The sequence below is a fragment of the Mus caroli genome, unplaced genomic scaffold, assembly GCF_978045245.1.
Source record: "Mus caroli unplaced genomic scaffold, Mus_caroli_1 scaffold_1, whole genome shotgun sequence".
NCBI lineage: Eukaryota > Metazoa > Chordata > Mammalia > Rodentia > Muridae > Mus > Mus caroli.
The window spans coordinates 140,838,118-140,851,727 of NW_028227256.1; the positions used below are offsets into that span (position 1 = coordinate 140,838,118).

General features: G+C 37.0%; 1 protein-coding gene across 1 annotated transcript in view; it reads right to left on the minus strand.

Moving 5' to 3' along the window:
- The window catches only part of Cdc73 (cell division cycle 73), a 106,584-nt gene that overhangs the window by 23,221 nt on the left and 69,753 nt on the right, over positions 1 to 13,610 (minus strand). The window contains exons 12-13 of the mRNA XM_021165244.3: positions 5,917 to 5,952; positions 5,573 to 5,660 (exon numbers count right to left, since the gene is read on the minus strand). Of these exons, the coding sequence (XP_021020903.1) occupies positions 5,573 to 5,660; positions 5,917 to 5,952 (124 nt within the window). The remainder of the gene's footprint in view (positions 1 to 5,572; positions 5,661 to 5,916; positions 5,953 to 13,610) is intronic.

Here is a 13,610-nt window from a genome sequence, read left to right on the forward strand (position 1 = left end):
AGAATTTCTTAAAGCCATGTTCAGATTCATGAGGTGTTTGTCTTGAAGACTGGTACTTCTGGGTAAGACATCAAAATCTTTGTCTCCATGTGACTCCTTATAAACAGTCAGTACAAAAAAAAAAAAAAAGAACATATTTAGTCCAGCTTCAAAGTGCCTTAAAAAAATGAGCGGTGAGCTGAAAGAAGCTGAGCCAAATAGTTCCACCAGAAAAGGGGCAAACTAAAACCCCATCTAAAAGGGAAGTGGAGTAGAGGTAGTGAAAATACCTTAGCAGTCCTAACCTAAGAAGTCCAAGCCCTCAGAGCTTCATATCTGGTTGTGAGACAGTGAGTCCTCTTCAGGGCATGCCAGCATAGGGGAGGAATGCTACTCTGCATCATTCAGAGTAATATAATAGCTAGCACCAACTTAAAAGAAACTCTATTATTTAAAACTGAGCCAACATTGCACGTAAGCAACATGGACAGGGAACCAGGAGTCAGGGAACCTAAATATAACATGCTACAAGACTCAGAGCCAGACCTAGGAAGCAACTGTAAGAAGGGAAGAATAGAATCTCACAAGCTAAAAAGTGGGGAAAAAAGGCAGTTAAGGGCCTAATTTTGACCTTGGAGGCTGGAAACCAACCTTATCAACTAAGAATGGTCCTATGCCCCAGGCCCTGACCTACCTTGAAAGCAGCAGGCAGATCAACCTCTGGTATCACCTACCTACCCTTCATTGCTACATAGCCCAGGATCTCTGAAGTACACCAAGCCCAACTGGGTTAATACTTAAGAATTATAAAGTGAGGACTCAGAATCTCTGCCTATACAGATAGAGCTCAGTGCCGTGGTTGCTTTCCACTATTCCAACCCATTTAGGAGACATTCTCCATATAGAGTACTAGCAACAACAAAAAGAGTATGCTCTGGGGAATCTCTGGAGGGTGAAACAACTGGCCCAGCACATAGACCACAAACCTAAGTATTGGCTAACATGTTATACAAAGAAGACAAATTACTCAAGTAAAGAGAGATTTAGCAGACATCAGACACATAAGCAATACAAGTTTTACAACAGCATAAACCAAAGGAAAGTGGTTTTTCCTTTAATTCCTATACTTTTAAAACTCATGCTTGGGCTGGAGAGATGGCTTAGCAGTTAAGAGCAGTGACTGCTCTTCCAGAAGTCCTGAGTTAATTCCCAGCAACCACATGATGGCACACAACCATCTGTAACAGGATCCGATGCCCTCTTCTGGTGTGTCTGAAGACAGCTACAGTGTACTCATCATATATATAAAATAAATAAGATCTTAAAAAAAAAAAAACTCATGGTTTTATTTGGTATTCCCCTTTCTACATTTATCTAATTTTGCCTGTGCATTCTCATTTGGGGAAATCTTTTGGGTTTTGTTTTTAATTTTTAAATCTGTTTTTAAAGAAAAAATTTAAAGATTTGTATGTATATGTGGTGGTTTAATAATTAACCACACTTGGTCAAAACAGAATGACATATACATATGAAAATGTCATATTAAAATCTTTATGTACTAAATTACTCTCTCTCTTTCATACACACACATACACACACACACGTGTGTGTGTATATATACACATATATATATGTATATGCATATGTAGATTTAAGGAATTAAAGACTAGAAAAGAATGGTCTAAGCCTATGGCAACCATTAAGATTAAATTACCAGGTACCCAATGAAATTATGTTGTGTAATTTCCATTTAATAAAAAACAGAACAGAACCACCATGAACATATTACAGTGCCACTGGTTTCCTGCCAGTGATTACAGCACTCCTCTTAATCATCTCAAACACAGTATTTTGAGTCCTTCCACTTTCTTTCTCTTATATATGAAATGCTGTGTGAGAAAAGTGTCCTAAAGTTTCATATCTCTTAGCCATGTTTTGTGGAATGTGCCAAGGTCCAGCCTCAATATGAGGAGGTCATAAGAAATGGGTAACGAGAGCCGCACTGATTCAATAATAACTCAGAGTCAGTAGTGGATGCACGCTGTCACTTCAAGTGCCCCCTCTTTGCCCGAGGAGTGTCATCATTCTTCTTTCTTTTTCCTTCTTCCTTATTCTTATTCATTTTCCTTTGTCTCATTCTTTTTTCCTTCTTCTTTCTTCTCATTTTTCCTTCTTTCTTCTTCTGACCAGAGAGCCTGAATAGTCTTTTATTTACTAAAGCTACACCAGCAAGGCTTTAACCTTTGTTCATAATTTCTTAGAAATTCTTAAATTTATATAAATTCTAAGAATCCTGGATCATTAGTCCCTACCCTGCTTCCTTAAAACAAAAACTAAACACAAAGCAAAAGCTCATTTCCTTATAGTTTTTACACATCCTGTTCTTCTGGGCACAGCTCTTGTGGTTTCCTAGTACAGCAGACAGCAGTCTCTAGCAACTATTTTCATGTAAGAATAGAAAGGTGGCACTATTAAGGTTAAAATGAGTTCTTACAAAGTTTTAAAACGTATCCAAGTAAAGCAGGTAGCTCTCTTTTACATCTCTCTAGGCACTGTCATCGCCAATGCTTCCAGTAGCTAGGAAAATGAAGTACTAATTTTTTATATACTTATACATCATCTTTTAATTCTCTAGTCTTTGTTTCCTATCCTAGCAATTCCATAGATATTTATGTATGCTCCCTCTAATACTATTTGCTTCTAGATCATATACAAACCTTGCTCCTATGAGATAAACCCATCTAGCATTTCTTGGTGTTTTGTTTTGTTTTTATAGATTCTTCTTTCTGTTCCTACCCATGCCTTTCTTCTTGAGAACACTTTAACTCTCTATCCTTGATGTCCCAAAGTTTACCCTGGCTAATAAATGCAGCAGTTGTTGAACTGGAGCGCTGGATTGTACATGCATCTCTTCGTATAATTCCAAATTCAAAGCTAAGTCTCACAATAAGCAATTTCTACAAAGGACCATCTAGGCTTTTATGGCCTCTATGGTTATGTTGTCTAGATTCTTTCCCATGACACAAAGGCCAAGCAGATCTGTTCCTCCTCCTCCACAGCTTCATGCCCACCTCCATTCCTCATTCCTGGGAACCACATCTGTTTCATTTATTATGGAGTGATCAGCTCTGAGTAATGAGGGAAGTCTATTCACCAGAAAGCAAGATTGAAAGTAAAACGGACTACACAGCAGAACAGCTTCAAGGCCACAGCAGCTATCGGCACACATGGGAATCTCGGGGATCAACAGCCTGGTGATGCTCCAGGAGCAGGAACTGTGTCACACCACAGCTTACTCAGCCATGCTGGACCCAGCAGGAATGTATAAACTATATACCCATTTTAACAATAACGCAGGGGAAAAAGAAAAAAAAAAAAAAAAACTCAGAAAAACCTATCTTTTTTCCATGTTGATTCTCATTAACTTATTAGCATTCTGAAATCACGTAGTCGGGAATCATTTTAAACCTTGTCAATGAGGATTATCATAAAAACAATTTAAATCAATTACTTTTTTCCTTCTGTAATCCTAGCAGTTGGAAATAAGAATTCCAGGTCAGCCCTGCTTACACAGAAGGTCAAGGTTAGTCTGTACTTTTCAAAACCTAAAATAAGCGACTCACGTTAACTAAGTAGAACACTTATTCACATTCACTAATATAAAGAAAAATACTAAAAAGGATATATCACCAAATACTTAAAGTATAAGATTGAAGTGGGTTAGAAAGGATGAGATTTATTTATTTTATGTACATTAACATGATGTATGTGTTCATTAGAACAAATGTAGCATAAATGTGTGTGTAGTCATTCTAAGAAGAAAATGGGAAGCAGCTAGTCAACTTTTCAAAAGGCTAAACACCTGTGAATTAAAATAGGACATACATTTCATTTGTACTTTTTTAAGGTTTTACTTCTACGTACATCAAATGTCTGTGTCCCAGTCTCTAATAGGGCTGCATCCTCCTGCTAGAGAGGTCCATATAAAGGACCAGATTTGTTTTAGAAGCTCCTTAAGGTCTCCAGATAAAATCAAAATATATCAATTGCTTTTAAAAAACTGAGAGTATCCTTCACATAAGAGCTTCATCTAAAAGTTTCTGTAACTGTCTCTAAAGCAATTGTTCTCAACCTCTGTAATGCTGCAACCCTTTAGTACAATTCTCTTGCTGTGACCTCACGCTTAAAATCATTTTCATTGCTACTTCATAACTGCAATTTTGCTACTGTTCTGAATCACAATGTAAATATCTGTGTTCCCAGTGCTCTGAGAGAGCTCTTGGGAAAGGACTGTTCGACCCCAAAGGGGTTAGGACCTACAGAATTCATATAATAGACTATAATTTTGTAAACTTTTACTTAGTTTTTCTTAAATTGTTTTCTCCCAATTAACAAATGTGCAATGAGCCTTTCCTTCTAATCTATTGCTATTCCTTTGTGTCACCATCCACCAAGACCCAGAAATATTTTCTACCTGGAACCTCCAGTGGCCACACCTGGCTGTGACAGGGATAGGTGGTTTTCACTATCCTTCCTGGTCTCCATTACAATCGCTGCAGTCTCACTGGTGGTGGCAGAACAGCTTGTTTGCAAGAGCATCCACCCAGCTCACCTTCATTCCATGGGGATTCTTCATGGTGCAGCCTCAGCTCACTCAGCTCTGTTCCCCCTACCCTCTCCATTCTAGCTATAAGTCACAAATGGGATGTCTCCATCATACCTGTTACCTTAGAGCTCAGGGATGTATGTGGGAAAGGACATTGAAAAATTAAGCTTGAGGTGATAGATGACTCCAAGAAACTTGTCTTCCACATACAACATTTCTAGTACACATATAAAATCAAAGAAACCATAGAAGCAAACACAGGGTTTGCAAAGGTTAGAGCCAGTGCTGCTCTAGAGGGAAAAGTGGATATAGGCTCCCATGGTTAAACAAGAAGCTATAGGCAAATGATACCTACTGGTGAAGGAAAAATTAATTTTCTCTGATGGAGTCTCGCTGAGTATATTAACCACCCATCAGGGTAAGTCCCTTAGCCAGGAGTAAGAAGGTATTTTGCACGCTTCCTAGTTCATTTTGCTTTATTTAGGCATTTCTGTCTCATTGGTATTTTGCTTGTATATTCTGGTTTCCATTTTTGTATAGATGTTTGTTTGTTTGTTTGTAACCCAGAAAGGAGGGAGAGGGAAAAGAAATCATGAAATTGAGAGAGAAGGTAGTCAGGACCCGGTAGGAGTTTGGAGAGAAAAAAGCATGATCAGAATATAGTGTTTAAAGCATTTTTTTTCCTGAAGAAACTGTAGTACCATAGAGGCTTTAGAGGAAAGAAAGGAAAGGGGGAAATGATATAATTGTACTGTAATAGCAAAAAAAAAAATTTAAAAACTTCATAGTGACGATTATCTTATAAGAGAACAAATTTAATATAAAAAACTACAAATGAGCAGGGGCGAGGCCAGCCTGATCTACAGAGCAAGTTCTAAGACAGCCAAGGCTACACAGTGAAACACTGTCTTGGGAAAAGGAAGAAAGGGAGAGAGGGACAGAGGGGGGAAGAGGAAGGAAGGACAAACTGAACTATAAATTACTTACTTCAGATCCTGTAGAAGGTCTTTTGCATTAAGCATAGTTATTAAAGAAGTGGTAGCCGCAGGAATAATAATAATGGGTGTCCGTGACCCTGTAAATAAAAAGATTTTAAGGTTAAAAACAAAATCATCATGATTACTGATAGTACTTTCTTATTAAAGTAATTTTAAATATTACCTTAATTCTTTTATACTAAATCATTTAAAAATAGTAATAATGGCAAAAATATTTAATAACCTATATGGCTTATTTTCTGCCAAGCAAAAATAGCAAGCATATTACCACTAATTTTATAACCTAATTCATCCACATTTACCACTTAAAGTAAATCAAAGACACAATCATACCTTTCTTCTGATTTGGGGGGGGTCTGGCTTGAGACACTAGAAAGAAAGAAAACAAAATTATAATTGTCACAAAAAAAAAAAACAAAAAACTATTTCCAACTTACAAAAAAAGCCTAAACATTGCTGATAAGTCATATATCTAGTGGTGAAACAAAAACATCTCACATTTTATGCCTCTGCTTTTTACAAATATTAAAATGCTTTAGCATTACTCAACAACTTGATATTACAAGAAACAAATATTATAACAATGCTATATACTATGCTCACGCATGTCTGGATCTGGTAAACAAAATAGTTTTATATTACATCAATTAACTGTTATAAATGTAAAAGCAGGGTACTGAAAGAACATCTACCACAGTAGATTCAGGACAGAGAAACTGAGGAAAGAAAAACAAGTTATTGGGGATTAAGATCTGAAATAGTTTTAAAACTTTTCTCTGTTTAAAATTCTTAGGCAGTACATTGAGCTCCATAGAGACAGCACCGGGGCAAGTGCAAGCCGGACGGGCACTGGGCGACTCTGTGCCTTGCGGAGGAAAATCAACTAAACATGGGCAAAGGAGATCCTAAGAAGCTGAGAGGCAAAATGTCCTCATATGCATTCTTTGTGCAAACCTGCTGGGAGGAGCACAAGAAGAAGCACCCGGATGATTCTGTCAACTTCTCAGAGTTCTCCAAGAAGTGCTCAGAGAGGTGGAAGACCATGTCTGCTAAAGAAAAGGGGAAATTTGAAGATATGGCAAAGGCTGGCAAGGCTCGTTATGAAAGAGAAATGAAAACCTACATCCCCCCCAAAGGGGAGACCAAAGAGAAGTTCAAGGACCCCAATGCACCCAAGAGGCCTCCTTCGGCCTTCTTCTTGTTCTGAGTACCGCCCCAAAATCAAAGGCGAGCATACTGGCTTATCCATTGGTGATGTTGCAAAGAAACTAGGAGAGATGTGGAACAACACTGCAGCAGATGACAAGCAGCCCTATGAGAAGAAAGCTGCCAAGCTGAAGGAGAAGTACGAGAAGGATATTGCTGCCTACAGAGCTAAAGGAAAACCTGATGCAGCGAAAAAGGGGGTGGTCAAGGCTGAAAAGAGCAAGAAAAAGAAGGAAGAGGAAGATGAGGAGGAGGATGAAGATGAGGAAGAAGAGGAAGAAGATGAAGATGAAGATGATGATGATGAATAAGTTGGTTCTAGCGCAGTTTTTTTTTCTTGTCTATAAAGCATTTAACCCCCCTATACACAACTCACTCCTTTTAAAGAAAAAAATTGAAATGTAAGGCTGTGTAAAAATAAATAAATAAATAAAATAAAATTCTTAAATGAGGTCTGGTCAGAAAAAGACCCTTAAGAGCAGTGAGTCAACTATATCTGAGTCTCTCATCTATACAGTGTGGAAATGACCTCAGTAGTAGTAATTATGGTTGCACTATGAAACACAAATATTTCTGGTTGTATTATTGTTAGTGTATGTCTTTAAGAGAATAGTGATGAATCTTCAGTTTTACTATTTATATAATGTTAAAATTCATTCTGCATAATATGATGAAGAACACAAAAATGAACACTTTATCAGGACCATGGGACTTCAAAAACAACAGTTAAGAAACAAATCAATAGCTGGGTGGTGGTCACGTAAACCTTTAATCCCAGCACTCTTGAGGAAGAGGTAGGTGGATCTCTTTGAGTTCCAGGCCAGCCAGGTGGACTAGAGATAGTTCTAGGACAGTTAAAGCTATAGGGAAACCCTGTCTCAAACTATCCACCGCTCCCTTCAGGGGAGGGAAATGAAACAATCAAACAAACAAAGCATTTAGGAGAAAAGAAAGACCTCAGAATAGACTGACGAGTGTGGTAATAGGACCGAAACAGAATCCAATTCCATGAGAGCCTGGGGAGAAGAGAGGCACCCAAATAAGATGCTGACACAAGTAAACTATAAGTGAGTGGGGCCTCTAAAACTAGGTGTAAAAGAAAATATCTACATGATAACAGTTGTTCTGCCTGGAAATGTGGTTTAGCAATTCTAAAACCACTACTTTTGTGTAAAGAAATTAAACTAGTGAACAGAAGATAGTAAGGGAAAATTCAAATTCAATGTCAGTTCTCATAAACCTTTGTCAGTTGCATACTAGACAAGGGATTAATTTCTTGAATCTATAAAGAACTTGAGAAATTAAACACACATACAAATTATCTAATCAATAAATGGGTATATGAAATAAAGAAGAAACTTCTCAAAGGTCTTAGTACAAATAACAAATAATTAACAAACAAAAAAGTTCAATACCCTTAGCCATTAGAGAAATGAAAATAAAAACATTGCAATTCTCTATTAGCTATGTGAAAATTAACATTAAGAAAAAAATAGAGCCAGGGAAATCACTCAGTAGGTAAAGGCATTTGCTTGACATTTGAGTTCAGTCCCCAAGGCACATATGGTAGAAAGAGATCATACGCCTACAAATTGCATTCTGATTTCCATAATGTGCCATGGCACACTTGGGCTCTCTCTTCCTCCTTCTGTTTCCCCTGCCCTTCAGTATAAATCTTTTAGGGAAGGAAGGAAGGAAGGAAGGAAGGAAGGAAGGAAGGAAGGAAGGAAGGAAGGAAGGAAGGAAGGAAGGAAGGAAGGAAGGAAGGAGAGAGAAAACGAAAACTAACAAATATTGGCAAGGATCTGAGGGGGAAAAAGGAACACTTACACGGTGATGTCAAAATGTAATTTAAGACAGCCATCATAAAGATTAGAAACAGAAATACCACAAGATCCTATTCATCATTGCTAGATGTTGATTAAAAGATAAATTCATATCAAAATGTCGTTCATATACGTAAGAAGAGTTAGATTAAACTGTACACACAAACAAGCACGGGTTGGAAGAAGGTTCAATGAGTAAAGTGTCTGTTGTATAAACACAAAAACCTGTATTTGAATACTAAGAACCTACATAAATTATCAGGTACAGTGACACGTGCCTATAATAACACCTGCTGTTTGAGGGGGAGGGGTTTAAAAAGACAGGTAGGTAACTGGAGCTCACCAGCCAGCCAATCTAGCCTAATCTATGCATTCCAGCTTTGATGAAAGAAGGTCTTAAAACGTGTAGAGAAAGACATTAAGAAACACATGGCTAATTTCTGATCTCCAAACATATAATGCACACATATATAATATATATACAAAAGAAAATAAGCTAGATTCAGAAAAACAAACAGGATGTTTTCTCTCATATATGGAGCCTAGATTTTTTTTTTATAAACACAAATGTAAATACATGCCTATATACATCCTAAGAAATGTGCTAACGGGAAGCAGGAAGCAAAAGAAAGTAATAGGTAGGAAATATATGGTCAATGGATTTGATAGGCTCAAATGATCAAGGCACTTGATATACTGGAACAAAAATGTCAGTATGAAACTGTTCTGCAACAAATACACCTTTTTTAAAATAAATAAATAAATAGTGGAGTGGTCAATAGTAAAGGTCTGACCTCATGATTTATCTCATAACACACATTTGCTACTTCCTAAACTAGAAAGGTGAGACTCACTGTGCCTAGTCTGTTTCCTCAATTGCAGAATAATTCTACAAAATATTTAAAAATAGTGATGTATTTCAAGTCGTTAGACAGACCTGGCATAACAACAACAACAACTACAACAACTACTACTACTAAAGCAAATACAATCATTATCAATATGTGAGCCAATAAAAAACAAAAGAAACATTATTACTGTTCGTTTACTTGGTTACAAATGTTTGGACTCCTTTATTTTAAAAGTATTACTCGGTATGTCATTTTACATAGTCATTAAACAGCAGTGATATCTGTCCTCAGAGCTTTCAACCTCATGGGTTGAATCCCACTAGAATTTAACTTCTGGCTTCACCTCATCTTCCCATTTTTCACTAACAAGGACTATAGACTTGTGCTACCATCTATTTGAATAACATATTAATCTGACATAGGTGACATGTTTTGATTTGCAAGGGATGTTGAATTTTTTTTTCTTTTTTCCCAAGTAAAAGCCCAATTACTTTTAAGTCAAATATGGCAAGATCTGATTTTCACCTTTTAAAAAAGAAAAATAGGAAGTAAAAGAACTTCTTAAGGGAATGTCCTTTAATCCCAGCCTTTAATCCCAGCAGTGAGTAGGGGCTGAGGCAGGCATAACTGGTTTTGCAGTCTGCCTGGCATATGTGGTGAGCTTCAGAACAGGAGGAGCTAAAAAAACCTCAGATTATGTGTGATTTAAATGAGGGCCTTTTTTATTATTATTATTATTTTACTTAGTAAAGTTAGGTGGGAAATGCTTTTGACAATTACTATTAGTTATTAATTAAATTTCATATATATACATATATATTTGTTTTAAGATACCCATAACTTATTTTCATGTAGATGTCAGAGCTACTATTTTTAGTATCGAGTGACAAAGTTAGACAAAGATGTCCAACTGAAGATAAAAATTTGGAAATAATCAGCATACACATTTCTTGGGGAGGGGAGGGTTTCAAGACAGGGGTTTTCTGTGTAGCCCTGGCTGTCCTGGAACACATACAGATCTGTTGACCTATGTCTACCAAGTGCTGGGATTAAAGGCATATGTCACCACTGCCCAGCTCAGCATATACATGTTAAGCAAGAGGATAGTTATAAAGTCCTCCATCCAGCACATCACTTACAAGCTGAGTAACTATTACCATGAAAAATTTGAATGAAATAGACAAAAGTAACCTTCTCAATCTCACAGGAATATATAAGACACACTAGAGCTATAGGCCATTTACTTAAAAATTCTAAATTATGAGTAATTTAAAGCTAGAAAGCTAAGCACAGTGGCATACATCTTTAATCCCAAATCAGAAAATAGAGGAAGTCTCTGTGAGGTCAAGGACACCCTGGTCTGCCAGGTGAGTTTTACAGCTGCACAGTTAAGACTCTATCTCAAAATAAAATATAATAAATAATAAATTGTTTCAAAATAATAAAGTAATAAAACAAATTTTAATCTAGAAAAGCTTAATACGGACAGTATACATTTAAAGAGCAAAGGAAACGTAAGTGATTTACTCAGGCTATAAAAATGAGTTGACAGTGGGATTGTGACTTACTCAAGACTTGTATTTCTAGATGAGCTAGAAAACACGTAATCACTGTTAGCTAGCTACTTTCCAAATTTTCTTAAAGACATGAAATCTTTTTAGTTAAATGCTTTATATCTAGGGATTTGCCTGGTACAATATTACTCATATTTGACAAAGTTAAGTTAAAAAAATAAATTTAACTGTTCATAAACGAAATTCCATCCTTTAGGTGGCTAGTCTAAGTGGAGGCTAAGTGGTTTATTCCAAACTCTATTTAAAGAATAAATACAATTCTATAATGCCCCCATGTTATTACATATTGCATTGTCAGGTATATTTTTGTATTCCCAGGTCGTCCTTCCCCACCCCCGTCCCCGTCCCCCAACTCCAGGCTTAAAAAACTGTCAAAGGTCAGCTCTGGCAGTGTGCTCAGCATTCAAAGAGGAGATGTGGGGCTAGCCGTGCAAGAGAAAGAGTAAACAGCTTTGGAACTCACGGAAGTCGGACCAGCAGTTAGTCAGTACAACCGTGACAAATGTGCACTCCTGAGAGGCAAAAAGCACTTCATGTTGTTATGGAGTTTCACTCTGCTTGTTGCCCTCAAGGTCACCACTTCCGTCATAATCTGAGTTGTATGACAACTCTAAGGGGGCAGTATCACTGGCATTTACAATAATAATTGTGATTGATCTTTTTCAATTATTGCTGCTGGAGCAGGTTAATGAATTAACCACCACCCTTAGAAAGAATTTAGAAATGTAGATTGTTAGTAAAGTTAGGTTGTTTCTGTGGCTTTGATGTAGAGAATCTTGGGGAACTACTTAAAAGTTCAGAAAGACATACTCTTGAGAGTTGAGTGAGAAATCTTTGAGGTTAGGAAACAAGAAGAGTGGCAGCCTGACTAGTACTAGCTGGCATGTCTCTCTTGCTAAAGCTGGGATGGTGACCAAAGCCATGATTAATATCTTTTACCCATTTTTGCCCTCAACTTCCCAATATGATTTAATAAAAATTACCATATGTTGGTATACAGCCTGAAGATTTAAAGCAGAAATGACTGATTGTATCTTATATGTATAAAAGTTTAGATTTCTGAGTCTTTTAGAATTTTTTTTAAGATTGCCTTTTAAGATAAATAATAAAATGATTGATCCTTTCTTTGTAACTGCAAATTGCAGCCTGCCAGTAAGAGAACTGCCTGAGAAAAATACCTTGCTTGCTTACGCTTTGCTTAGACACAAATGTAGTGGGTTCTTAGGATTAATTTGATTTTCGCTTATAAAATGTAAAACATTTAATCACATAAGGGTGTTGGGGAACATGCTGTTTTTTTTTAACTTATACTCATTATAATCATTCACTTAAAGAAAAATAGAATGTAACTACATTGTAATTTTTATACTGAGTGAAAGATTTTGCTGCAAGATATAAGCTGTGGGAGAAAAAAAAAAAAATCAAGTTGCTGGAGCCCTGTTTCATCCACCAAGTGTGTGCCTGCTTTATATAGTCGCCAAACCTAGTCTCCTCCTTGGATTGCTGAACACACTGCCGGAGCTACCCTCCAACAAAAAACAGCAAATAAACATGTCCAATATTAAACAATACCCCTTCAAATTGAGAGATACCATGTAACAAACATTTCCATAGAACAAAAGTGCTTACAAAAATAATTACCCTAACTTTGGGAGGGAGGGAGGGAGGGAGGGAGGGAGGGAGGGAGGGAGGGAGGGAGGGAGGGAGGGAAAGCAGGGGTACATCTGAGATATAAGATACTTAGTTTAGACTAAATTTCTTCTATCAGTTCAAACTTCAGTGTACTTGTGTAGAGCACAGGAAAAAGCAGCATAAGATACTAGGAGTTGAAGAGTTCAGAACCTGATTCTTCACATTTGATTGTGAAAACCCTCTTCTTTCATAATTAACCTGTTGTTCTGACAAAATACCCTGAACAAGGACTGACAAGACGACTCAGCAAAAAAGGTGCCTGCTGTTAAAACTAACAACCTAAGTATAATGCTCAGAACTCACACAGTAAAAAGAGAAACAACTCCCCAAAAATGTTCTCTAAGTTACATATGTGCTCTGTGGAATACAGTGTACACACATAGAAGCTCACAAATAGACTTAAAAACTGACAAAGACAGCGTACCAGAGAAAGGGTCTATTTTGGCTTACAGTTCCAAAGAGATACAACCCATTATTGCAGGAAAGCCAATGACAGCAGGAAAGGGAGGCATGGAGGAGGAAACAGGAGACAAACACAAAGTATGGCCAGGATAGAAAGCCTCCAGGTCCATCCCCAGTGCCTTTCCTCCACTTGTGAAACTTCCACAACTTTTCCAAATAGCATCACTGGGTTGGGAAACAAGTATTCAGACACATGAAACTACTGGGACATTTAACATTCAAATGCCAATACCCCTTAACTTCCATTTCTACACACACACACACACTCTTGAGCAAAGTGATTTACTACATATCAATAACTTCCTTCTACTCCTTTGTTTTGTATACTGATTTTGAGAAACTACAAATTGAGTTCATATTAATTCACAGAATATAAAATGGGAGAATCCTCAAGGTGATTTTTTTTTTTGTTTTAC